At 53.4% G+C, this 26786-nt stretch overlaps 1 protein-coding gene across 1 annotated transcript in view; it reads left to right on the top strand.

Annotated features, from left to right (window-relative positions):
* Nucleotides 1-26786, top strand: part of LOC140399440 (plasma membrane calcium-transporting ATPase 3-like) — a 412738-nt gene that overhangs the window by 27914 nt on the left and 358038 nt on the right. The window contains 2 exon segments of the mRNA XM_072489018.1: nucleotides 14326-14560; nucleotides 20212-20391. Of these exon segments, the coding sequence (XP_072345119.1) occupies nucleotides 14326-14560; nucleotides 20212-20391 (415 nt within the window).

The raw sequence follows: 26786 nt of genomic DNA, 5'->3' as shown, positions 1-26786 counted from the left end.
GAGAGTGTGTGAGAGAGAGTGTGTGTGAGAGTGTGTGAGAGAGTGTGTGTGAGAGTGTGAGAGAGTGTGTGAGAGAGAGTGTGTGTGAGAGTGTGTGAGAGAGTGTGTGAGAGAGAGTGTGAGAGAGTGTGTGAGAGAGAGTGTGTGTGAGAGTGTGTGAGAGTGTGTGTGAGAGTGTGTGTGAGAGTGTGTGTGAGAGTGTGTGTGAGAGTGTGTGAGAGAGAGTGTGTGAGTCTGTGTGTGTGTGAGAGAGTGTGTGAGAGAGAGAGTGTGTGTGAGAGTGTGTGAGAGAGTGTGTGAGAGAGTGTGTGAGAGAGTGTGTGAGAGAGAGAGTGTGTGAGAGTGTGTGAGAGTGTGAGAGAGAGAGTGTGAGAGAGTGTGTGAGAGAGAGTTTGTGTGAGAGTGTGTGAGAGAGTGTGTGTGAGAGTGTGAGAGAGTGTGTGAGAGAGAGTGTGTGTGAGAGTGTGTGAGAGTGTGAGAGAGAGAGTGTGAGAGAGTGTGTGAGAGAGAGTTTGTGTGAGAGTGTGTGAGAGAGAGTGTGTGTGAGAGTGTGAGAGAGTGTGTGAGAGAGTGTGTGAGAGAGAGAGTGTGTGAGAGTGTGTGAGAGTGTGAGAGAGAGAGTGTGAGAGAGTGTGTGAGAGAGTGTGTGAGAGAGAGAGTGTGTGAGAGTGTGTGAGAGTGTGAGAGAGAGAGTGTGAGAGAGTGTGTGAGAGAGAGTGTGTGTGAGAGTGTGTGAGAGAGAGTGTGTGTGAGAGTGTGAGAGAGTGTGTGAGAGAGTGTGTGAGAGAGAGAGTGTGTGAGAGTGTGTGAGAGTGTGAGAGAGAGAGTGTGAGAGAGTGTGTGAGAGAGAGTTTGTGTGAGAGTGTGTGAGAGAGTGTGTGTGAGAGTGTGAGAGAGTGTGTGAGAGAGAGTGTGTGTGAGAGTGTGTGAGAGAGTGTGTGAGAGAGAGTGTGAGAGAGTGTGTGAGAGAGAGTGTGTGTGAGAGTGTGTGTGAGAGTGTGTGTGAGAGTGTGTGAGAGAGTGTGTGTGAGAGAGTGTGAGAGAGTGTGAGAGAGTGTGTGAGAGAGTGTGTGAGAGAGCTTCAGCAGCTTGAAATCGAGACCTCCCCGTGGTCCAAGGTTGGCATCGACCTCTTTCGTGCGAATGGTCGTGACTACGTGTTGATTATTGTCTATTTCTCCAATTACCCTGAAGTCGTGAAGCTTTCAGACCTCACATCTCGGTCCATCATCAAGGCCTGTAAGGAGACGTTCTCCAGGCATGTTATCCCACTCACTGTCACGAGTGACAATGGCCCGTGCTTCAACAGCCACGAGTGGTCACTGTTCACCCAGTGGTATCAGTTCAAACACGTCCTTCCAGCCCACACTATCCGCAGTCCAATGGGAAGGTTGAGAAAGGGGTGCACATTGTGAAACGGCTCATCGGCAAGGCCGCGGATTCTGCGTCTGACATTCACCTCGTGCTGCTTGTGTACAGGGCAACCCCACTGTCCACTGGCATGTCGCCGGCTCAACTCCTGATGAACAGGGACCTGCGGACGACACTTCCAGCCACACACTTGCCCACCTGGATCACCTCCCGGTGCTGCAGAAGGTGCAGCAGCTCCGAGACCGGCAAAAACAGGGCTGTGATGCTCATGCCACCGATTTGCCCGTGTTATCCCCGGCAGACACTGTTCGGGCCAAGATCCCTGATGGAGGCTGGTCAGCTCCAGCTGTCGTTGTTCGACAGGCTGCCCCCCGCTCGTATGTTGTGCGTCTGGCTGATGGTTCTGTTGTGCGACGAAACAGACGGGCACTGCGCAAAGTTGCCTGCCCACAACCACATTCACCTCCGTTTCCTTCTGGTGTTTTGCCACCTCCTGATACCTCGAACCACGAGGCCACCAGTCAGGCTTCCATCCCGCCCATCAAGGCGCCGTCGTCCCCTCCGCCACCTCTCCGGCGGTCGATCAGGATCAGACGCAAGCCACAGAGACTGGACTTATGGACGTTTGTTCTGTTGCTATGTTCTGTTTTCTTGCATTAGACACACATGTACATATGTTCACATATGCCACCGTTTGTAAATATGTTAGTCTGTGGCACAATTTGTACTTACATTTCCTCATACCAACAGAAAAAGGGGAGATGTCACGATATGCAGACATGCACATAATGATATACAGACAAGCAGCTAATTAACACAGAGAACAGGACATGACCAATAAGCAGGCAGGACACTCAGGGGTGGAATCTGACTATAAAAGACACGAGGCATTCACACTCCGCCTCTTTCCACTGATGAACATTTAGAGAGTCAGTCAAGGGTGTTGTTACAATCTCACACCTCCACCACGTGGCTAAGAGCTAGTCTGGTTCAGTCAGACAGAGTAACCACACTCAGGTTAGCAGAGAGTCGAACTCAGAGAGAACTGTGCTAACTGTGTGACAGGTTCAATAAATCAGTTTGAACTAACTTCAAGGTCTGGAGTATCTTTTGGTTAAAGCTGCATCCAGTTGCAGCCTGTGTTATCCCAGAGTACATAACACATTGGTTGGGGGCGCGAGGGGGGGTGCGCTACGGAGAGGGGTGGGGTGCGGGGTTGGCGGCACCCATACAACCGGTGTCACTGTGTAGAGCCAGGGGTCGAGGTGGGTGGTCAATGGGTGGGCAGCAAGGTGGCTGCAAAAATGGCGGCCGCCGCCCAGTCCCGTAGGGGGTCGCTGGCTGCTCGGCCTGCCTCCCCCCCCGCCTTCGCCTCCCCTCCCCGGCCCTGGCAGGGGGCCCCACCACACCAGCCAGCAAGGCCGGTGTCCGGGCCCGCAGTCACTCCGAGCCATTTCCTACTTCCTCTCTCTCTCGCTCTGCAGCCATGACACCAGGGGCGGAATTCTCCGGAAACGGCGCGATGTCCGCCGACTGGCGCCCAAAACGGCGCAAATCAGTCGTGCATCGCGCCGCCCCAAAGGTGCGGAATGCGCCCCCCACAGGACCCCGGAGCCCGCCCGCGCCGCCTTGTCCCGCCGGTAAGGTAGGTGGTTTAATCTACGCCAGCGGGACAGGCATTTTAGCGGCGGGACTTCGGCCCATCCGGGCCGGAGAATCGCGCGGGGGGGGCGCCAACAGGCGCGGCACGATTCCCGCCCCTGCCGAATATGCAGTGCCGGAGACTTCGGCAACCGGCGGGGGCGGGATTCACGCCAGCCCCCAGCGATCCTCTGACCCGGCGGGGGGGTCGGAGAATCTCGCCCCAGATTCACGACGTTTGAGAGCACAAGCGGACGACGGCATTGGGAACTCGGCCCGTCGGTGGCGGTGTGTTTCGGGGGCCCCGGAGGATAGGGCAGAAGGCCCGCCAATAATATGCCCACTGGACTTTCAACCCGCGTGGCGAGCGACGCATTTACGCCATTTTGGGGGTGCCAGAGCTTCCCGATTTGGCGTCAAACCAGAGCCTACCCCGGTTTTGGCACGGGGAGTGGGGAGAATGTGGGACTCACTCCCACGGGGAGTGGGGAGAATGTGGGACTCGCTCCCACGGGGAGTGGGGTGAATGTGGGACTCGCTCCCACGGGGAGTGGGGAGAATGTGGGACTCGCTCCCACTGGGAGTGGGGAGAATGTGGGACTCGCTCCCGCGGGGAGTGGGGAGAATATGGGACTCGCTCCCACGGGGAGTGGGGAGAATGTGGGACTCGCTCCCACGGGGAGTGGGGAGAATGTGGGACTCGCCCCCGTGGGGAGTGGGGAGAATATGGGACTCGCTCCCGCGGGGAGTGGGGAGAATATGGGACTCGCTCCCACGGGTAGTGGGGAGAATGTGGGACTCGCTCCCACGGGGATTGGGGAGAATGTGGGACTCGCTCCCACGGGGAGTGGGGAGAATGTGGGACTCGCTCCCACGGGGAGTGGGGAGAATATGGGACTCGCTCCCACGGGGAGTGGGGTGTGTGTTGAACTTGTTCCTATTGGGAGTGGGGCGAATGTGGGACTCGCTCCCACGGGGAGTGGGGAGAATGTGGGTCTCGCTCCCACGGGGAGTGGGGAGAATATGGGACTCGCTCCCACGGGGAGTGGGGAGAATGTGGGCCTCGCTCCCACGGGGAGTGGGGAGAATGTGGGACTCGCTCCCGCGGGGAGTGGGGAGAATGTGGGACTCGCTCCCACGGGGAGTGGGGAGAATGTGGAACTCGCTCCCACGGGGAGTGGGGAGAATGTGGGACTCGCTCCCACGGGGAGTGGGGAGAATGTGGGACTCGCTCCCACGGGGAGTGGGGAGAATGTGGGACTCGCTCCCACGGGGAGTGGGGAGAATATGGGACTCGCTCCCACGGGGAGTGGGGAGAATGTGGGACTCGCTCCCACGGGGAGTGGGGAGAATGTGGGACTCGCTCCCGCGGGGAGTGGGGAGAATGTGGGACTCGCTCCCACGGGGAGTGGGGAGAATGTGGGACTCTCTCCCACGGGGAGCGGGGAGAATGTGGAACTCGCTCCCACGGGGAGTGGGGAGAATGTGGGACCCGCTCCCACGGGGAGTGGGGAGAATGTGGAACTCGCTCCCACGGGGAGTGGGGAGAATGTGGGACCCGCTCCCACGGGGAGTGGGGAGAATGTGGGACTCGCTCCCACGGGGAGTGGGGAGAATGTGGGACTCGCTCCCACGGGGAGTGGGGAGAATGTGGAACTCGCTCCCATGGGACGAAATTCTCCGGTATCGGCGCGATGTCCGCCGACTGGCGCCCAAAACGGTGCAAATCAGTCGGGCATCTCGCCGCCCCAAAGGTGCGGAATGCTCCGCATCTTGGGGGGCCGAGCCCCAACCTTAAGGGGCTAGGCCCGCGCCGGATGAATTTCCGCCCCGCCAGCTGGCGGACAAGGCCTTTGGTGCCCCACCAGCTGGCGCGGAAATTACATCTCCGTCGGCGCAGGCGCGGGAGCGTTAGCGGCCGCTGACAGTTTCCCGCGCATGCGCAGTGGAGGGAGTCTCTTCCGCCTCCGCCATGGTGGAGACCGTGGCGAATGCGGAAGGAAAAGAGTGCCCCCACGGCACAGGCCCGCCCGCGGATCGGTGGGCCCCGATCGCGGGCCAGGCCACCGTGGGGGCACCCCCCTGGGCCATATCGCCCCGCGCCCCCCCCAGGACCCCAGAGCCCGCCCACGCCGCCTTATCCCGCCGGTAAGGTCGGTGGTTTTATCTACCCCGGCGGGACAGGCATTTTAGCGGCGGGACTTCGGCCCATCCACGCCGGAGAATAGCGGGGGGGCCTACCTTCATAATTGATCCTCTCTTTCCTTATTTCTCTCTTTGTTATCCTCTGTTTGTTTTTGTAGCCTTCCCAATCTTCTGACTTCCCACTACTCTTTGCCACATTATAGGCTTTCTCTTTTGCTTTGATGCATCCCCTAACTTCCTTTGTCAGCCACGGCTGCCAAATCCCCCCTCTGATAACCTTTCTTTTCTTTGGGATGAACCTCTGTACTGTGTCCTCAATTACTCCCAGAAACTCCTGCCATTGCTGTTCTACTGTCTTTCCCACTAGGGTCTGCTCCCAGTCGATTTTCGTCAGTTCCTCCCTCATGCCCCTGTAGTTACCTTTATTTAACTGGAACACCTTTTACATCTGATTCAACCTCTTTCTTTCAAATTGGAGATTGAATTCTACCATATTATGATCACTGCCTCCTCAGTGTTCCCTTACTTTAAGATCTTTAATCAAGTCTGGCTCATTACATAACACTAAGTCCAGAATGGCCTGTTCCCTCGTGGGCTCCATCACAAGCTGTTCCAAAAAGCCCTCCTGTAAACATTCAATGAATTCCCTTTCCTTGGGTCCACTGGCAGCATTATTTACCCAGTCCACCTGCATATTGAAGTCCCCCATGATCACTGTGACCTTGCCTTTCTGACATGCACTTTCTATTTCGTGGTGCATTTTGTGCCCCTGGTCCTGACCACTGTTAGGAGGCCTGTACATAACACCCATTATGTTTTTTTTGCCTTTGTGGTTCCTCAACTCTACCCATACAGATTCCACATCATCTGACCCTATGTCGTTTAGTGCTATTGATTTAATTTCATTCCTAATTAACAAGGCAACCCCGCCCCCTCTGCCCACCTCTCTGTCTTTTCGATAGGTTGTGAATCCCTGCATGTTAAAATGCCAGTCCTGAACCCCCTGCAATCACGTCTCTGTGATGCCTACCACATCATACCTGCCAGTCACAATCTGGGCCACAAGCTCATCTACCTTGTTCCGTACACTGCGTGCATTTAAATATAGCACCTTTAATTCTCTATTGACCGTCCCTTTTTGTTTTCTTAGTGTGGTGGACCTTGGTTTACTGAGCCTTTCCATACACTGTGTCATATTTTGTGGGATGGGGACTATCGTAACCTCTCCTGAGTTCTGTCTTTTCGTGCTTTTTTGTATTCCTAAGCAGCTACGCCCCCGCTGATTACTTCACCTCTTGGTTCCCTGACTTTCCCTTCCCCCCAATCTTTAGTTTAAAGTCCTATTGACCACCCTATTTGCTCTTTTCGCCAGAACACTGGTCCCAGCTCGGTTCAGGTGCAGACCATCCCAACAGTATAGGTCCCCCCTGTCCCTAAACTGATGCCAGTGTCCCATGAAAAGGAACCCCTCTTTCCCACACCACTCTTTCAGCCACGTGTTAACTTCCCTTATTCTTGCCGCCCTATGCCAATTTGCACGTGGCTCGGGCAGTAATCCGGAGATTATGACCCTTGAGGACCTGTTTTTTAATTTGAATCCTAGCTCTTTATAATCTCTAAACAGGTCCTCTTTCCTAGACTTGCCTATGTTGTTGGTACCGACATGGACCACAACAACTGGATCCTCCCCCTCCCTCTCCAGTATCCTTTCAAGCCGGTCAGAGATGTCCCGCACCCTAGCACCGGGCAGGCAACATACCATGCGGGACTCTTTATCCTGCTCACAAAGGATACTATCTATCCCCCTGATAATAGAATCCCCTCCAACTACAACTTGCCTATTTACTCCCTCCCCTTGAATGGCCTGCTGAACCATGGTGCCTTGGTCAGCTGACTCATCCTTCCTGTAGCCCTGTTCACCATCCACACAGGGAGCAAGTGCCTCATACCTGTTGGACAGGGTCAAGGGCTGAGGCTCCTGAGTTCCTGACTGCTGGTTCCCTTTACCTGCCTGACTTGCAGTCACACCCTGCTGTCCCTGGCCACTGGCAGGATTTAAACTACTTACTCTGACAGGTGTGACTGCCTCCTGAAACACAGTGTCCAGGTAAGTCTTCCCCTCCCGGATGTGCCTCAGTGTTTGAAGCTCAGACTCCAGCTCATCAACTCTGAGCCGGAGCTCTTCGAGCAGCCAACACTTACTGCAGATGTGGTCGCTGCAGCTCGCAATGGGATCTGCCAGCTCCCACATCAAGCAGCTCAAGCACATCACCTGACCAGTCATCGCTAATTAATTAACTAGTTTAATTTAAGTTTACAAGTTTAGCTGCGGTTTTTTTTAAATTTGGGGCAGATTTGCTCTCAACCAATCAGATCAGAGGGAGCTTGACTCTGTATCTAACCCCGTGCTGTACCTGTCCTGGGAGTGTTTGATGGGGACAGTGTAGAGGGAGCTTTACTCTGTATCTAACCCCGTGCTGTACCTGTCCTGGGAGTGTTTGATGGGGACAGTGTAGAGGGAGCTTTACTCTGTATCTAACCCCGTGCTGTACCTGTCCTGGGTGTGTTCGATGGGGACAGTGTAGAGGGAGCTTTACTCTGTATCTAACCCCGTGCTGTACCTGTCCTGGGAGTGTTTGATAGGGACAGTGTAGAGGGAGCTTTACTCTGTATCTAACCGTGTGCTGTACCTGTCCTGGGAGTGTTTGATGGGGACAGTGTAGAGGGAGCTTTACCCTGTATCTAACCCCGTGCTGTACCTGTCCTGGGAGTGTTTGATGAGGACAGTGTAGCGGGAGCTTTACTCTGTGTCTAACACCGTGCTGTACCTGTGCTGGGAGTGTTTGATGGGGACAGTGTAGAGGGAGCTTTACTCTGTGTGGTAGTATGTATTAGGGGTCATGTGGGACTGGAAGCCCTAATGTCATTGGCTGACAGATCCCGGGTCCTGGTTGGCCGTTGACCTCTAGCTCCGCCCTGAAGGCGGAGTATAAGAAGCCGGTGCCTTCCCCCGCAGGCCAGTTTACTATCGGGCTGCGGGGGAACAGACACGCTTAATAAAGCCTCATCGACTTCACTCTATTCGTCTCACGGAGTCTTTGTGCGCTACAATTTATTAAGCGTGCCTCAAAAGGACTATGGAGCTCAGGATCATTCCGGAATGCCTGAGGATCAGCCCCCACGCAGTGAACGCGGCAGCAGCCTTCAAGCACTGGCAGACTTGTTTCGAGGCCTACCTCAGAACGGCCACCGGCCGGGTCACAGAAGACCAAAAACTACAGGTCCTGCACTCGAGGGTGAGCACGGAGATCTTCTCCCTCATCGAAGACTCGGAGGATTTCCAGACGGCGTTCGCAGCACTGAAAAGTCTCTATGTCCGCCCAGTTAACCAAATCTACGCTCGCTACCAGCTCGCGACGAGACGGCAAGGTCCCGGAGAATCGATGGACGAATTCTACGCCGCGCTGCTGATTTTGGGACGAGCCTGCAGCTGCCGTTCGGTGAACGTAAATGAACACACGGACATGTTAATGCGCGATGCTTTTGTGGCAGGTATGAATTCCTCCCACATCCGCCAAAGACTTCAAGAAAGAGAGTCGCTAGGACTCTCAGAGGCCCGGGCCCTAGCAGCCTCCCTAGACGTGGCCGCGCGTAATACCCGCGCCTACGGCCCCGACCGCGCGGCAGCCCATTGGGCTCCGTACGTACCCGTCGCGACAAACCCACCCCCCCCCGGACACCCCACAGGCTTGCGCGGTCCAAACGCCAAGTCGCACCGGGGGCGCCTGCTGTTATTTCTGCGGCCAGGCGAAACACCCCCGACAGCGCTGCCCGGCCCGCACAGCTATCTGCAAAAGCTGCGGGAAAAAGGGCCATTACGCGGTTGTGTGCCGGTCCCGCGAGGTCGCCGCCGTCCCAGGAGCACAGGGAGCCCTGCAAGCCGTTTACGCTCCCCAACACCCCCAGCACGCCATGTACGACCCGCAGGCGCAGCCGCTCTGGGTCCCGACCACCGCGGTCCTGGGAGAACAGGGAGCCCTGCACGCCGCTTATGCTCCCCAACCGCCCCCCCGCACCCCATGTATGACCCGCTGGCGCTACCGCTTTGGGTCCCGACCACAACTCTCCACGGAGAAGAGGGAGTTCTGCGCGTCCCTAACGCCCCCCTAACCCCCCCCCCCCGCGCCCCATGTCTGACCCGCCGGCGCTACCAACTTGGGTCCCGACCACCGCTGTCCCCGGTGAGGGAGCTCCGCGCGGTCCTAACGCTCCCCAGCCCCCCCAGCGCCCCATGTGCGACCCGCAGACGCCGCCATTTTGGATCCCGGCCACCACGAGGGGAGGAAGGGCGCCGCCATCTTGGACCACCCCAGACCTGTACGACTCGTGGGGGCGGCCATTTTGTCCACCCCCGCCGCCATCTTGTGACCCCCCAGCCACGTGCGATGCATGGGGGCGGCCATTTTGTTCATCCCCGACGCCATCTTGGACGGCAACAACGGACCCCACTCCACTACTACAACCACGTCTCGCTTCAATTACGCTCGATCAAGCTCGGCCCCGGACACTCCAGACGACGACGACAACGGTGCTAATAAACGGCCACGAGACACCATGCCTAGTCGACTCCGGGAGCACGGAGAGCTGTATTCACCCCGACACGGTAAGACGCTGTTCATTGACCACCTATCCCAGCGCACAAAAGATTTCCCTAGTTGCAGGATCCCACTCAGTACAGATCCAAGGATTCTGCATAGTTACCCTAACGGTGCAGGGGAGGGAGTTCAAAAACTACAAACTAAACGTCCTTCCCCAACTCTGTGCCCCCACCTTACTGGGATTAGATTTCCAATGCAATCTACAGAGCCTGACGTTCAAATTCGGCGGCCCAATACCCCCACTCACTATCTGCGGCCTCGCAACCCTCAAGGTGCAACCCCCGTCCTTGTTTGCGAACCTCACCCCGGATTGCAAACCCGTCGCCACTAGGAGCAGACGGTACAGCGCCCAGGACCGGACCTTCATTCGGTCCGAAGTCCAGCGGCTACTAAAGGAGGGCATAATCCAGGCCAGCAATAGTCCCTGGAGAGCACAGGTGGTAGTAGTGAAGACAGGGGAGAAACAAAGGATGGTCATAGACTATAGCCAGACCATCAACAGGTACACACAACTAGACGCGTACCCTCTCCCCTGCATATCCGACATGGTCAATCGGATTGCCCAATATAAAGTCTTCTCCACCGTGGACCTCAAGTCCGCCTACCATCAGCTCCCCATCCGCCCAAGTGACCGCAAGTACACAGCCTTCGAGGCAGACAGGCGATTATACCATTTCCTAAGGGTCCCATTTGGCGTCACAAACGGGGTCTCGGTCTTCCAACGGGAGATGGACCGAATGGTTGATCAACATGGGTTGCGGGCCACGTTCCCGTATCTCGACAATGTAACCATCTGCGGCCATGACCAGCAGGACCACGACGCCAACCTCCAAAAATTCCTCCAGACCACCAAAGCCTTGAACCTCACGTACAACGAGGACAAGTGCGTTTTTAGCACCAATCGGCTAGCCATTCTGGGCTATGTAGTGCGCAATGGGATAATAGGCCCCGACCCCGAACGTATGCGCGCCCTCATGGAATTTCCCCTCCCGCACTGCCCAAAAGCCCTGAAACGCTGCCTGGGTTTTTTTTCATACTACGCCCAGTGGGTCCCCCAGTACGCAGACAAGGCCCGCCCCCTAATACAGACCACGACCTTCCCTCTGTCGACAGAGGCTTGCCAGGCCTTCAGCCGCATCAAAGCGGATATCGCAAAGGCCACGATGCGCGCCATCGACGAGTCCCTCCATTCCAGGTCGAGAGCGACGCCTCCGACGTAGCTCTAGCGGCCACCCTTAACCAAGCGGGCAGACCTGTGGCCTTCTTCTCCCGGACCCTCCACGCCTCAGAAATCCGCCACTCCTCAGTGGAAAAGGAAGCCCAAGCCATAGTGGAAGCTGTGCGACATTGGAGGCATTACCTGGCCGGCAGGAGATTCACTCTCCTCACCGACCAACGGTCGGTAGCCTTCATGTTCGATAATGCACTGCGGGGCAAAATCAAAAACGACAAGATCTTAAGGTGGAGGATCGAGCTCTCCACCTTCAACTACGAGATCTTGTATCGTCCCGGAAAGCTGAACGAGCCGTCCGATGCCCTATCCCGCGGCACATGTGCCAACGCACAAATTAACCGCCTCCAAACCCTCCATGAGGACCTCTGCCACCCGGGGGTCACTCGGTTTTTCCACTTTATCAAGTCCCGCAATCTCCCATACTCTTTAGAGGAGGTCCGTACAGTCACAAGGAACTGCCACATCTGCGCAGAGTGCAAACCGCATTTTTTCAGGCCGGATGGTGCGCACCTGATTAAGGCTTCCCGCCCCTTTGAACGCCTTAGTCTCGATTTCAAAGGGCCCCTCCCCTCCACCGACCGCAACACATACTTTCTTAATGTGGTGGACGAATACTCCCGCTTCCCATTCGCCATTCCCTGCTCTGACATGACCGCGGCCACAGTCATTAAAGCCCTGAACAGCATCTTCACACTGTTCGGTTACCCCGCATACGTCCACAGCGACAGGGGGTCCTCTTTTATGAGTGACGAGCTGCGCCAGTTCCTGCTGAGCAAGGGCATAGCCTCAAGCAGGACGACCAGCTACAACCCCCGGGGGAACGGGCAAGTAGAGAGGGAGAACGGCACGGTCTGGAAGACCATCCTACTGGCCCTACGGTCCAGGGACCTCCCAGTTTCACGGTGGCAGGAGGTCCTCCCCGACGCTCTCCACTCCATCCGGTCGTTATTATGTACGAGCACTAATCAAACGCCTCATGAGCGTCTCCTTGTTTTCCCTAGGAGGTCCTCCTCTGGAACGTCGCTGCCGACCTGGCTGGCGGCCCCAGGACCCACCTTGCTCCGAAATCATGTGCGGGCACATAAGGCGGACCCGTTGGTCGAAAGGGTTCACCTCCTCCACTCGAACCCGCAGTACGCTTACGTGGAGTACCCCGACGGCCGACAGGACACGGTCTCCCTGCGGGATCTGGCGCCCGCCGGCAACACACACACCCCCCCGACACCATTCACCCAATCCCCCCCTTCCTGCCACCGCCACACCCCGCGACCGCCCCCTTCCCAGGAGGATCGGTTCCCCTCCCCTCAGGCCCGACCAAGAATAAAGCCCAAGCTGAAACCGTAAGGCTCCCGGAGACGACGACACCGGTACAAGCACCACCACCACCACCGGGGCCGAGGCGATCGACACGGACGACCAGACCACCCGACCGACTCGTGGCGTCGATCTAAATCAATATATGGACTTTTCACAAGAACATTTTGCTTTTCTCCCGATACCTTCTGTAAATAGTCGAAACAGGACAAAATTGTACAATACTGTATTGCCATGTGAATGTTTTCCTCCCAGGACCAGCCCTGTAAACCCTTACCACCATATGAAGCATCACCCCGCCGGGTTCATATTTGACAAGGGGTGAATGTGGTAGTATGTATTAGGGGTCATGTGGGACTGGAAGCACTAATGTCATTGGCTGACAGATCCCGGGTCCTGGTTGGCCGTTGACCTCTAGCTCCGCCCTGAAGGCGGTGTATAAGAAGCCGGAGTCCTCCCCCGCAGGCCATTCTACTATCGAGCTGGGGGGGAACAGACACGCTTAATAAAGCCTCATCGACTTCACTCTATTCGTCTCACGGAGTCTTTGTACGCTACACTCTGTATTTAACTCCGTGCTGTACCTGCCTTGAGAGTGTTTGATGGGGACAGTGTAGAGGCAGATTTATTCTATATCTAACTCCGTGCTGTACCTGTCCTGAGAGTGTTTGATGGGGACAGTGAAAAGGGAGCTTTACTCTTTATCTAACCCCGTGCTGTACCTCTCCTGGGAGTGTTTGATGGGGACAGTGTAGAAGGAGCTTTACTCTGTGACTAACCCTGTGCTGTACCTGTCCTGGGGGTATTTGATGGGGACAGTGTAGAGGGAGCTTTACTCTGTATCTAACCACGTACTGTACCTGTCCTGGGAGTGTTTGATGGGGACAGTGTAGAGGGAGCTTTACTCTGTATCTAACCACGTACTGTACCTGTCCTGGGAGTGTTTGATGGGGACAGTGTAGAGGGAGCTTTACTCTGTATCTAACCCCGTGCTGTACCTGTCCTGGGAGTGTTTGATGGGGACAGTGCAGAGGGAGCTTTACTCTGTATCTAACCCCATGCTGTACCTGTTCTGGGAGTGTTTGATGGGGACAGTGTAGAGGGAGCTTTACTTTGTATCTAACCCCGTGCTGTACCTGTCCTGGGAGTGTTTGATGGGGACAGTGTAGAGGGAGCTTTACTCTGTATCTAACCCCGTGCTGTACCTGTCCTGGGAGTGTTTGATGGGGACAGTGTTGAGGGAGCTTTACTCTGTATCTAACCCCGTGCTGTACCTGTCCTGGGAGTGTTTGATGGGGACAGTGTAGAGGGAGCTTTACTCTGTATCTAACCCTGTGCTGTACCTGTCCTGGGAGTGTTTGATGGGGACAGTGTAGAGGGAGCTTTACTCTGTATCTAACCCCGTGCTGTACCTGTCCTGGGAGTGTTTGATGGGGACAGTGTAGAAGAAGCTTTACTCTGTATCTAACCCCGTGCTGTACCTGTCCTGGGAGTGTTTGATGGGTACAGTGTAGAGGGAGCTTTACTCTGTATCTAACCTCGTGCTGTACCTGTCCTGGGAGTGGAGTGTTCGATGGGGACAGTGTAGAGGGAGCTTTACTCTGTATCTAACCCCGTGCTGTACCTATCCTGGGAGTGTTTGATGGGGACAGTGTAGAGGGAGCTTTACTCTGTATCTAACCCGTGCTGTACCTATCCTGGGAGTGTTTGATGGGGACAGTGTAGAGGGAGCTTTACTCTGTATCTAACCCCGTGCTGCGCCTGTCGTGGGAGTGTTTGATGGGGACAGTGTCGAGGGAGCTTTACTCTGTATCTAACCCCGTGCTGTACCTGTCCTGGGAGTGTTTGATGGGGACAGTATAGAGGGAGCTTTACTCTGTATCTCACCCCGTGTTGTCCACTCGGGCTGTGGACAGTGAATTTACATTCTGATTGTCTTCTCCCTCTTTCCTCCTGCCTCAGCTGCTCCTTCATTCTTGACCAGGATGGGATGATGAGAGATTTCCAATTGGATGATTATAATGAGTTCTTAAAGTCCACAATCGAACCAATGGCGAGCAATGGGTTGAGGACCATCTGCATCGCCTATCGCGATTTCCCCGCTGTGCCTGAACCTGACTGGGAGAACGAGGCCGAGATCATCAACAACCTGGTCTGTCTCTGTGTCGTCGGGATTGAAGACCCTGTCAGGCCCGAGGTAAACCTCTCCCGCTGTTATCCCCCTACAACCCTCCCTATCTCTGTAACCTCCTCCAACCACTACAACCTTCCCTATCTCTGTACCTCCTCCAGCCCTACAACCCTCCCTATCTCTGTAACCTCCAACAGCCCCTACAACCCTCCCTATCTCTGTATCCTCCTCCAGTCCCTACAACCCTCCCTATCTCTGTAACCTCCTCCAGCCCCAACAACCCTCCCTATCTCTGTAACCTCCTCCAGCCCCGACAACCCTCCCTATCCCTGTAACCACCTCCAAACCCCGACAACCCTCCCTGTCTCTGTAACCTCCTCCAGCCCCAATAACGCTCCCTATCTCTGTAACCTCCTCCAACCACTACAACCCTCCCTATCCCTGTAACCTCCTCCAGTCCCTACAACCCTCCCTATCTCTGTAACCTCCTCCAGCCCCGACAACCCTCCCTATCTCTGTAACCTCCTCCAGCCGCTACAACCCTCCCTATCTCTGTAACCTCCTCCAGCCACTACAACCCTCCCTATCTCTGTAACCACCTCCAACCACTACAACCCTCCCTATCCCTGTAACCTCCTCCAACCACTACAACCCTCCCTATCCCCGTAACCAACTCCAAACCCCGACAACCCTCCCTATCTCTGTAACCTCCGCCAGCCCCGACAACCCTCCCTATCTCTGTAACCTCCTCCGGCCCCGACAACCCTCCCTATCTCTGTAACCTCCTCCAGCCCCGACAACCCTCCCTATCTCTGTAACCACCTCCAGCCCCGACAACCCTCCCTATCCCTGTAACCTCCTCCAACCACTACAACCCTCCCTATCCCTGTAACCAACTCCAAACCCCGACAACCCTCCCTATCTCTGTAACCTCCTCCAGCCCCGACAACCCTCCCTATCTCTGTAACCTCCTCCGGCCCCGACAACCCTCCCTATCTCTGTAACCTCCTCCGGCCCCGACAACCCTCCCTATCTCTGTAACCTCCTCCAGCCCCTACAACCCTCCCTGTCTCTGTAACCTCCTCCAGCCCCTACAACCCTCCCTATCTCTGTAACCTCCTCCAGCCCCTACAACCCTCCCTATCTCTGTAACCTCCTCCAGCCCCAACAACCCTCCCTATCCCTGTAACCACCTCCAAACCTCGACAACCCTCCCTATCTCTGTAATCTCCTCCAGCCCCTACACCCCTCTCTATCTCTGTAACCTCCTCCAGCCCCGACAACCATCCCCATCTCTGTAACCTCCTCCAGCCCCTACAACCCTCCCTATCTCTGTAACCTCCTCCAGCTCCTACAACCCTCCCTGTCTCTGTAACCTCCTCCAGCCCGACAACCCTCCCTATCTCTGTAACCTCCTCCAGCCCCTACAACCCTCCCTGTCTCTGTAACCTCCTCCAGCCCCGACAGCCCTCCCTATCTCTGTAACCTCCTCCAGCCCCTACAACCCTCCCTATCTCTGTAACCTCCTCCAGCCCCGACAACCCTCCCTATCTCTGTAACCTCCTCCAACCCCTACACCCCTCCTTATCTCTGTAACCACCTCCAATGCCTACAACCCTCTCTATCTCTGTAACCTCCTCCAACCACTACAACCCTCCCTATCTCTGTAACCTCCACCAACCCCTACAACCCTCCCTATCTCCATCACCTCCTTCAACCCCTACACCCCTCCCTATCCCTGTAACCTCCTCCAACCCCTACAACCCTCCCTATCTCTCTATCCTCCTCCAACCCCTACAACCCTCCCTATCTCTGTAACCACCTCCAAACCCCGACAACCCTCTCTATCACTGTAACCTCCTCCAGCTCCTACAATCCTCCCTATCTCTGTAACCTCCTCCAACCCCTACAACCCTGCCTATCTCTGTAACATCCTCCAGCCGCTATAACCCTCCCTATCTCTGTAACATCCTCCAGCCCCTATAGCCCTCCCTATCTCTGTAACCTTCTACAACCCCTACAACCCTCCCTATCTCTGTAACCTCCTCCAGCCCCTTTAACCCTCCCTATCCCTGTAACCACCTCCAGCCCCTATAGCCCTCCCTATCTCTGTAACCTCCTACAACCCCTACAACCCTCCCTATCTCTGTAACCTCCTCCAGCCCCTATAGCCCTCCCTATCTCTGTAAGCTCCTCCAGCCCCTACACCCCTCCCTATTCCTCTCACCTCCTCCAACCCCTACAACTCTCCCTATCTCTGTAACCTTCTCCAACCCCTACAACCCTCCCTATCTCTGTAACCCCCTCCAGCCCCTACAGACATCCTTGTGGTGATATGCATCACTGTAAATACACAAGGGGTTAATGTACATACACTACACCTAACTAGACACTAGAGGGAACACCAGAGACATGACACAGAGACATTTAACCAATAGGTCAGTAAGATAGGACATGACCAATGGGCATTCACGATACACACAGACGTGACACTACCACAGGAGGGCTTTACACCAACCCATATAAAAGGACACAGCACACATGCTCAGTCTCTTTCCAGTGGAGACTCTCAGTGAGTACAGACACAGGGTTGATTGAACATCACACCCACCACATGGATTGTAGCAGACTGGTTAGTCAGCCCGAGTAGCTATAGCAGGATTAACAGTAGCGTCAAATCCAAGTAGGAGATTTGTTAATAGTTTAATAAACGTGTTGAAGCTATCTCCAAGTCTGAACCTTCCTTTGTCAGAGTGTACATCAAGGAAGCAGCTTCTGCTACGACAAGAGCAGAACAAAACATGGTACCAAGGAGTGACCTGTTGAATCCCTATAGCTCAACTCAACAAATTTGTGACAACCAGCAATAGCACCCAGGCATGATGTTCGAGATTCCGGTTCCACAGCAGTTCAGGTACCACGGCAATCTCAGTGAAAACTGGCGTGCGTTCAGGCAGCGATTCGAGATCTATCTGGTAGCGTCCGACCTAGATGGCGTGGCGGATGCAGAGAAAATAAAGCTTCTACTTACCATTGCGGGTCCAAGAGCAGCTGAAATCTTCCAGACCTTCAAATACTCCAAGGGGCAAAACAAGGGCGACTTCCAGGCAGTCCTGGACAAATTCCAAGAATTCTGCGAGGAGGATACAAGAAAAAATGGTAAAAGAGGTGCCAATCCTGACCACGAGGCGAAGGTAGGCCTGTGGAAAACGGCAGTTATGATTGGCGGCCATCTTGGAAAAGGTGCCGCACATGCGCAGTTGAGAGAAGGGCGCAAAGTAAAGGAACATCGATCTACGCATGCACAATCCATTCCTACGCTCTACGTCACAAGGGTCATGATGTCAGAGGCCCCGGACCACGCCCACTTAAAGGGGAAATGTCCCAAAACAAAAACAAAAAATGTTAACGCCATAAAACACAATTCTTTCACCTGGAACGACAGCACAATGCCTAAACTTCGACCAGTAGCTGAAAGTAACCTCCGCAGAACCCTGCAAAAAGCAGTTAGCACCGCCCAAAGAGATGATACAGTCCTTGAAGACTACGACTCCGACCTTGATTTCTTCTTTGGACATCGCAAGCCCAATGCCAGCTCCGACACAAAACATGATGATATGGTCCTAGAAGACTACGGCTCAGAAGAAGATTTCATCATCGGACGTGGCGACCCCAGTACCAAATCCAAACCGCAACTAGAGGTGTTGTACAGTGAAGACCCCGATGACGAGTTCTTCGGATTGGGGAATCCTCAGCCCAGCATATATGACATCCCGACTCGTGAGTGCAGGATGATGCTGCGGCCTGACACCAAGAGACAGAGAGCGGTACAGGCCCACAGAGAGTGGCCTGCTGCCACACAGCGAGTGGTCCACGCACCACGCAGGGTCCCTGACTCCACACAGAAAGCCATGAAAGACTCCACAGCGAGACAACTGCACGTCTCCACACAGAAAGTGTCTCCAGTGACACAAGCCTCCACAGCGAGCTTGTGGACAACCTCCACGATAGAAGCAACGCAAGACTCCAGAGCGCAGTCCTTGCAGGAACAAGAAGTGATGACAGTCTCCACAGCGAGACCAATGTACGATTCCACACAGGGAACGCTGCCAGACTCCGCACAGGGAGTGACATAAGCCTCCACAGCGAGCTCGTGGACGGACTCCACGATGGAAGGAACGCAAGACTCCAGAGCGCAGTCCTTGCATGAACAAGACCATGAGAGCCTAGCAACCTCCTCTGAGCAACCAGCAGCAGACGATGCAAGTCTACCACGCTCACGTGGACAACAAAAAGACTATGACAGTCCAGCCAGATTGTTTGAGCCACCAGAAGAAGACTCTGACGGTCTACCCAGCTCAAGTGAACGACAAGAACACACTGAGGCTCTACCCACTGTGTGTGCAACAAGTGACGATGGTATCCCACTTCCCATACCAGATGTGCAACGTGACAGACCTCAGCTAGAATGTACAGTGGCACTCGACAGTCACAGTGAGACCACTGGTGACTCCGGTGACACCACGTTAATTCAAACCTCTTCCGCTCGAGCCTCTCCAAATGCATTCCTGAACATTTTGACTCTGGACGGGGAGCATCGACAAGCCAAAGCTGATTCAAGTAAGCCGGGCATGACTCCAGACGGGGAGCGCCGCAAACTCAGTGACGGCACGCTCAAGGAGACAGCAGATGCCACAAAGCACGCTGACACGAGTAACTGTGTGAAGGACTCGTATTATCCACAGAGTGTGGTCCTTGAGCGCAGCAAACACGGCAACAGAACCAACCACAACAACAACATCAAAGACAATAGCAAGAAGCGTACCAGAGGCAACAACGTCGACAACAAGCACGACAAACACAGCACCAATGGGACTACGACTGGTACAACTCTGCAAATGAGGGACACTGTTACTGCTCAGCTCAGTACACTGACATACCGTGGCAGGACGACACAGATTGCATACATCGCTACCACAAGCATCGAAAGAAAACAAGAGTCCAAATCAGACAACAAAGTGATTTGACCACTTCTTGGTTCCTTACGCACAGGGACACTGGCGGCATTTACAAAGCAATGCCACCATCAATATCACCACCTCACCAACCTAACAAAGCCACTCGACCAGAATAATTACTGAACTTTGGACTCGTACATATGATTTGGACTTTATTGTGTAATCATCACTCCTGATTTGTACATATCCTCACTTATCTACCTAGTTTGTTCAATTTTCTTTAATACTGTGCGGAAAATATGTAACACGAAAAAAGGGGGATGTGGTGATATGCATCACTGTAAATACACAAGGGGTTAATATAAAGGCACTACACCTCGCTAGACACTAGAGGGAGCACAGACATTCAACCAATAGGTCAGTAAGATAGAACACGACCAATGGGCAGTCACGACACACACAGACGTGACACTACCACAGGGAGGCATTACACCAACCCATATAAAAGGACACAGCACACATGCGCAGTCTCTTTCCAGTGGAGACACTTAGTGAGCACATCCAGGGTTGATTGAAACACATCACAGCCACCACGTGGATTGTAGCTAGGGGAGAGTGTGGGGCTAATTGGAGGGTTGTTTGATCGAGCCACGGCTGGGTGATCGGCTGAATGGCCTTACCCGGCACTGGTGTTTACTCTGTATCTAACCCCATGGTGTTTATGTTGTTTGCTGTCTGTCATGAACCTATTTCTCTAAGGTGCCGGACGCGATCCGGAAATGCCAGGAAGCAGGCATCACCGTCCGTATGGTCACGGGGGACAACATCGACACCGCCCGCGCCATCGCGTCCAAGTGTGGCATCATCCAACCAGGCCAGGACTTCCTTTGCCTTGAGGGCAAAGAATTCAACAAGCGAATTCGGAACGAGAACGGAGAGGTGAGGGTCCCTTGGCAAAGCTAACCCTAACCCTAACCCTAACCCTAACCCTAACCCTAACCCTGAACCTGACCCTGACCCTGACCCCGACCCTGACCTGAACTGTAACCCTAACCCTGACCCTGACCCTAACCCTGACCCTAATCCTGACCCTGACCCTGACCTGACCTGAACTGTAACCCTAACCCTGACCCTGACCCCGACCCTGACCTGAACTGTAACCCTGACCCTGACCCCGACCCTGACCTGAACTGTAACACTAACCCTAACCCTGACCCTAACCCTAACCCTGACCCCGACCCTGACCTTAGACCATAAGACCATAAGACATAGGAGCGGAAGTAAGGCCATTCGGCCCATCGAGTCCACTCCACCATTCAATCATGGCTGATTTCAACTCCATTTACCCGCTCTCACTCCATAGCCCTTAATTCCTCGAGAAATCAAGAATTTATCAACTTCTGTCTTAAAGACACTCAACGTCCCGGCCTCCACCGCCCTCTGTGGCAATGAATTCCACAGACCCACCACTCTCTGGCTGAAGAAATTTCTCCTCATCTCTGTTCTAAAGTGACTCCCTTTTATTCTAAGGCTGTGCCCCCGGGTCCTAGTCTCCTCTGCTAATGGAAACAACTTCCCTACGTCTACCCTATCTAAGCCATTCATTATCTTGTAAGTTTCTATTAGATCTCCCCTCAACCTCCTAAACTCCAATGAATATAATCCCAGGATCCTCAGACGTTCATCGTATGTTAGGCCTACCATTCCTGGGATCATCCGTGTGAATCTCCGCTGGACCCGCTCCAGTGCCAGTATGTCCTTCCTGAGGTCTGGGGCCCAAAATTGCTCACAGTATTCTAAATGGGGCCTAACTAATGCTTTATAAAGCTTCAGAAGTACATCCCTGCTTTTATATTCCAAGCCTCTTGAGATGAATGACAACATTGCATTTGCTTTCTTAATTACAGACTCAGCCTGCAAGTTTACCTTTAGAGAATCCTTGACTAGGACTCCCAAGTCCCTTTGCACTTCAGCATTATGAATTTTGTCACCGTTTAGAAAATAGTCCATGCCTCTATTCTTTTTTCCAAAGTGCAAGACCTCGCACTTGCCCACGTTGAATTTCATCAGCCATTTCTTGGACCACTCTCCTAAACTGTCTAAATCTTTCTGCAGCCTCCCCACCTCCTCCATACTACCTACCCCTCCACCTATCTTTGTATCATCGGCAAACTTAGCCAGAATGCCCCCAGTCCCGTCATCTAGATCATTAATATATAAAGAGAACAGCTGTGGCCCCAACACTGAACCCTGCGGGACACCACGCGTCACCGGTTGCCATTCCGAAAAAGAACCTTTTATCCCAACTCTCTGCCTTCTGCCTGACAGCCAATCGTCAATCCATGTTAGTACCTTGCCTCGAATACCATGGGCCCTTATTTTACTCAGCAGTCTCCCGTGAGGCACCTTATCAAAGGCCTTTTGGAAGTCAAGATAGATAACATCCATTGGCTCTCCTTGGTCTAACCTATTTGTTATCTCTTCAAAGAACTCTAACAGGTTTGTCAGGCACGACCTCCCCTTACTAAATCCATGCTGACTTGTCCTAATCTGACCCTGCACTTCCAAGAATTTAGAAATCTCATCCTTAACAATGGATTCTAGAATCTTGCCAACAACCGAGGTTAGGCTAATTGGCCTATAATTTTCCATCTTTTTCCTTGTTCCCTTCTTGAACAGGGGGGTTACAACAGCGATTTTCCAATCCTCTGGGACTTTCCCTGACTCCAGTGACTTTTGAAAGATCATAACTAACGCCTCCACTATTTCTTCAGCTATCTCCTTTAGAACTCTAGGATGTAGTCCATCTGGGCCCGGAGATTTATCAATTTTTAGACCTCTTAGTTTCTCTAGCACTTTCTCCTTTGTGATGGCTACCATATTCAACTCTGCCCCCTGACTCTCGAGAATTGTTGGGATATTACTCATGTCTTCTACTGTGAAGACTGACGCAAAGTACTTATTTAGTTCCTCAGCTATTTCCTTGTCTCCCATCACAAAATTACCAGCGTCATTTTGGAGCGGCCCAATGTCAACTTTTGCCTCCCGTTTGTTTTTAATGTATTTAAAGAAACTTTTACTATCATTCCTAATGTTAATGGCTAGCCTACCTTCATAATTGATCCTCTCTTTCCTTATTTCTCTCTTTGTTATCCTCTGTTTGTTTTTGTAGCCTTCCCAATCTTCTGACTTCCCACTACTCTTTGCCACATTATAGGCTTTCTCTTTTGCTTTGATGCATTCCCTAACTTCCTTTGTCAGCCATGGCTGCCTAATCCCCCCTCTGATAACCTTTCTTTTCTTTGGGATGAACCTCTGTACTGTGTCCTCAATTACTCCCAGAAACTCCTGCCATTGCTGTTCTACTGTCTTTCCCACTAGGGTCTGCTCCCAGTCGATTTTCGTCAGTTCCTCCCTCATGCCCCTGTAGTTACCTTTATTTAACTGTAACACCTTTACATCTGATTCTACCTTCTTTCTTTCAAATTGGAGATTGAATTCTACCATATTATGATCACTGCCTCCTAAGTGCTCCCTTACTTTAAGATCTTTAATCAAGTCTGGCTCATTACATAACACTAAGTCCAGAATGGCCTGTTCCCTCGTGGGCTCCATCACAAGCTGTTCCAAAAAGCCCTCCTGTAAACATTCAATGAATTCCCTTTCCTTGGGTCCACTGGCAGCATTATTTACCCAGTCCACCTGCATATTGAAGTCCCCCATGATCACTGTGACCTTGCCTTTCTGACATGCACTTTCTATTTTGTGGTGCATTTTGTGCCCCCGGTCCTGACCACTGTTAGGAGGCCTGTACATAACTCCCATTATGTTTTTTTTGCCTTTGTGGTTCCTCAACTCTACCCATACAGATTCCACATCATCTGACCCTATGTCGTTTAGTGCTATTGATTTAATTTCATTCCTAATTAACAAGGCAACCCCGCCCCCTCTGCCCACCTCTCTGTCTTTTCGATAGGTTGTGAATCCCTGGATGTTTAAATGCCAGTCCTGAACCCCCTGCAACCATGTCTCTGTGATGCCTACCACATCATACCTGCCAGTCACAATCTGGGCCACAAGCTCATCTACCTTGTTCCGTACACTGCGCGCATTTAAATATAGCACCTTTAATTCTCTATTGACCGTCCCTTTTTGTTTTCTTAGTGTGGTGGACCTTGGTTTACTGAGCCTTTCCATACACTGTGTCATATTTTGTGGGATGGGGACTATCGTAACCTCTCCTGAGTTTTGTCTTTTCGTGCTTTTTTGTATTCCTAAGCAGCTACGCTCCCCGCTGATTACTTCACCTCTTGGTTCCCTGGCTTTCCCTTCCCCCCCAATCTTTAGTTTAAAGTTCTATTGAACACCCTATTTACTCTTTTCGCCAGAACACTGGTCCCAGCTCGATTCAGGTGGAGACCATCCCAACGGTATAGGTCCCCCCTGTCCCAAAACTGATGCCAGTGTCCTGAAAAGGAACCCCTCTTTCCCACACCACTCTTTCAGCCACGTGTTAACTTCCCTTATTCTTGCCGCCCTATGCCAATTTGCACGTGGCTCGGGCAGTAATCCGGAGATTATGACCCTTGAGGACCTGTTTTTTAATTTGAATCCTCGCTCTTTATAATCTCTAAACAGGTCCTCTTTCCTAGACTTGCCTATGTTGTTGGTACCAACATGGACCACAACAACTGGATCCTCCCCCTCCCTCTCCAGTATCCTTTCAAGCCGGTCAGTGATGTCCCGCACCCTAGCACCGGGCAGGCAACATACCATGCGGGACTCTTTATCCTGCTCACAAAGGATACTATCTATCCCCCTGATAATAGAATCCCCTACAACTACAACTTGCCTATTTACTCCCTCCCCTTGAATGGCCTGCTGAACCATGGTGCCTTGGTCAGCTGACTCATCCTTCCTGCAGCCCTGTTCGCCATCCACACAGGGAGCAAGTGCCTCATACCTGTTGGACAGAGTCAAGGGCTGAGGCTCCTGAGTTCCTGACTGCTGGTTCCCTTTACCTGCCTGACTTGCAGTCACACCCTGCTGTCCCTGGCCACTGGCAGGATTTAAACTACTTACTCTGACAGGTGTGACTGCCTCCTGAAACACAGTGTCCAGGTAAGTCTCCCCCTCCCGGATGTGCCTCAGTGTTTGAAGCTCAGACTCCAGCTCATCAACTCTGAGCCGGAGCTCTTCGAGCAGCCAACACTTACTGCAGATGTGGTCGCTGCAGCTCGCAATGGGATCTGCCAGCTCCCACATCAAGCAGCTCAAGCACATCACCTGACCAGCCATCACTAATTCATTAATTAGTTTAATTTAAGTTGATGAGTTTAGCTGTGTTTTTTTTAAATTTGGGGCAGATTTGCTGTCAACCAATCAGATCACAGCTTCCCTCTGACGTCACTTTTGGGAAAAAAACAACTGGAAAACAGGAAGTTTCCGTTAGGTTTTTATACACAGACTGCTCCTCCTCCTCCGAACGGCTCCTGAAATTAGGCCCGAAGAAAGAGAGAGAACAAAACAGTCGGGAAAAAGCACCTTCTCCCACTCTTCACCGAATTACCTCACTGCACCAAATTACCAAATTCTCACTCGGTCTGTGTCTCCTTGACCTGCGCAATGCAACGGTAACATTGACCCTAACCCTAACCCTGACCCTGACCCCGACCCGGACCTGAACCCTACCCCTGACCCCGACCCTGACCCCGACCCTGACCTGAACTGTAACCCTGACCCTACCGCTGACCCTAATCCTGACCCTGACCCCGACCCTGACCTGAACTGTAACCCTAACCCTAACCCTAACCCTGACCCTAACCCTAACCCTGACCCCGACCCTGACCTGAACTGTAACCCTGAGCCCACCCTAACCCTGACCCTGACCTTGACCCTGACACTGCCCCCGACCCTAACCCTGACCCTGATCCCAACACTGACACTGACGCTGGCTTTGACCCTAACCTGAACCCTGAACCTGATCCTAATTCTAACCCTGACACTGAATCTAACCATGATCCTAACCCACCTCAACAACCCTCCAACTCTCCCTATCTCTGTAACCTCCTCCAGCCCCTACACCCCTCCCTATCTCTGTAACCTCCCCCAGCCCCCACAACCCTCCCTATCTCTGTAACCTCCTCCAGCCCCTACAACCCTCCCTATCTCTGTAACCTCCTCCAGCCCCTACAACCCTCCCTATCTCTGTAACCTCCTCCAGCCCCTACAACCCTCCCTATCTCTGTAACCTCCTCCAGCCCCTACAACCCTCCCTATCTCTGTAACCTCCTCCAGCCCCGACAACCCTCCCTATCTCTGTAACCTCCTCCAGCCCCTGCAACCCTCCCTATCTCTGTAACCTCCTCCACCCCTACAACCCTCCCTATCTCTGTAACCTCCTCCAGTCCCTACAACCCTCCCTATCTCTGTAACCTCCTCCAGCCTCTACAACCCTCCCTATCTCTGTAACCTCCTCCAACCCCTACAACCCTCCCTATCTCTGTAACCTCCTCCAGCCCTACACCCTCCCTATCTCTGTAACCTCCTCCAGCTCTTACAACCCTCCCTATCTCTGTAACCTCTTCCAGCCCCTACAACCCTCCCTATCTCTGTAACCTCCCCCAGCCCCGACAACCCTCCCTATCTCTGTAACCTCCTCCAGCCCCTACAACCCTCCCTATCTCTGTAACCTCCTCCAGCCCCGACAACCCTCCCTATTTCTGTAACCTCCTCCATCCCTACAACACTCCCTATCTCTGTAACCTCCTCCAGCCCCTACAACCCTCCCTATCTCTGTAACCTCCTCCAGCCCCTACAACCCTTCCTATTTCTGTAACCTCCTCCATCCCTACAACACTCCCTATCTTTGTAACCTCCTCCAGCCCCTACAAACCTCCCTATCTCTGTAACCTCCTCGAGCCCCGACAACCCTCCCTATCTCTGTAACCTCCTCCAGCCCCTACAACCCTCCATATCTCTGTAACCTCTTCCAGCCCCTACAACCCTCCCTATCTCTGTAACCTCCTCCAGCCCCGACAACCCTCCCTATCTTTGTAACCTCCTCCACCCCGACAACCCTCCCTATCTCCCTAACATCCTCCAGCCCCGACAACCCTCCCTATCTCTGTAACCTCCCCAGCCCCTACAACCCTCCCTATCTCTGCAACCTCCTCCAGCCCCTACAACCCTTCCTATCTCTGTAACCTCCTCCAGACCCTACAACCCTCTGTATCTCTGTAACCTCCTCCAGCCCCTACAACCCTCCCTATCTCTGTAACCTCCTCCAGCCCCTACAACCCTCCCTATCTCTGTAACCTCCTCCAGCCCCGACA

The sequence above is a fragment of the Scyliorhinus torazame genome, chromosome 22 (genome assembly GCF_047496885.1).
Source record: "Scyliorhinus torazame isolate Kashiwa2021f chromosome 22, sScyTor2.1, whole genome shotgun sequence".
Lineage (NCBI taxonomy): Eukaryota > Metazoa > Chordata > Chondrichthyes > Carcharhiniformes > Scyliorhinidae > Scyliorhinus > Scyliorhinus torazame.
This window is presented reverse-complemented; position numbering and strand designations above follow the sequence as displayed.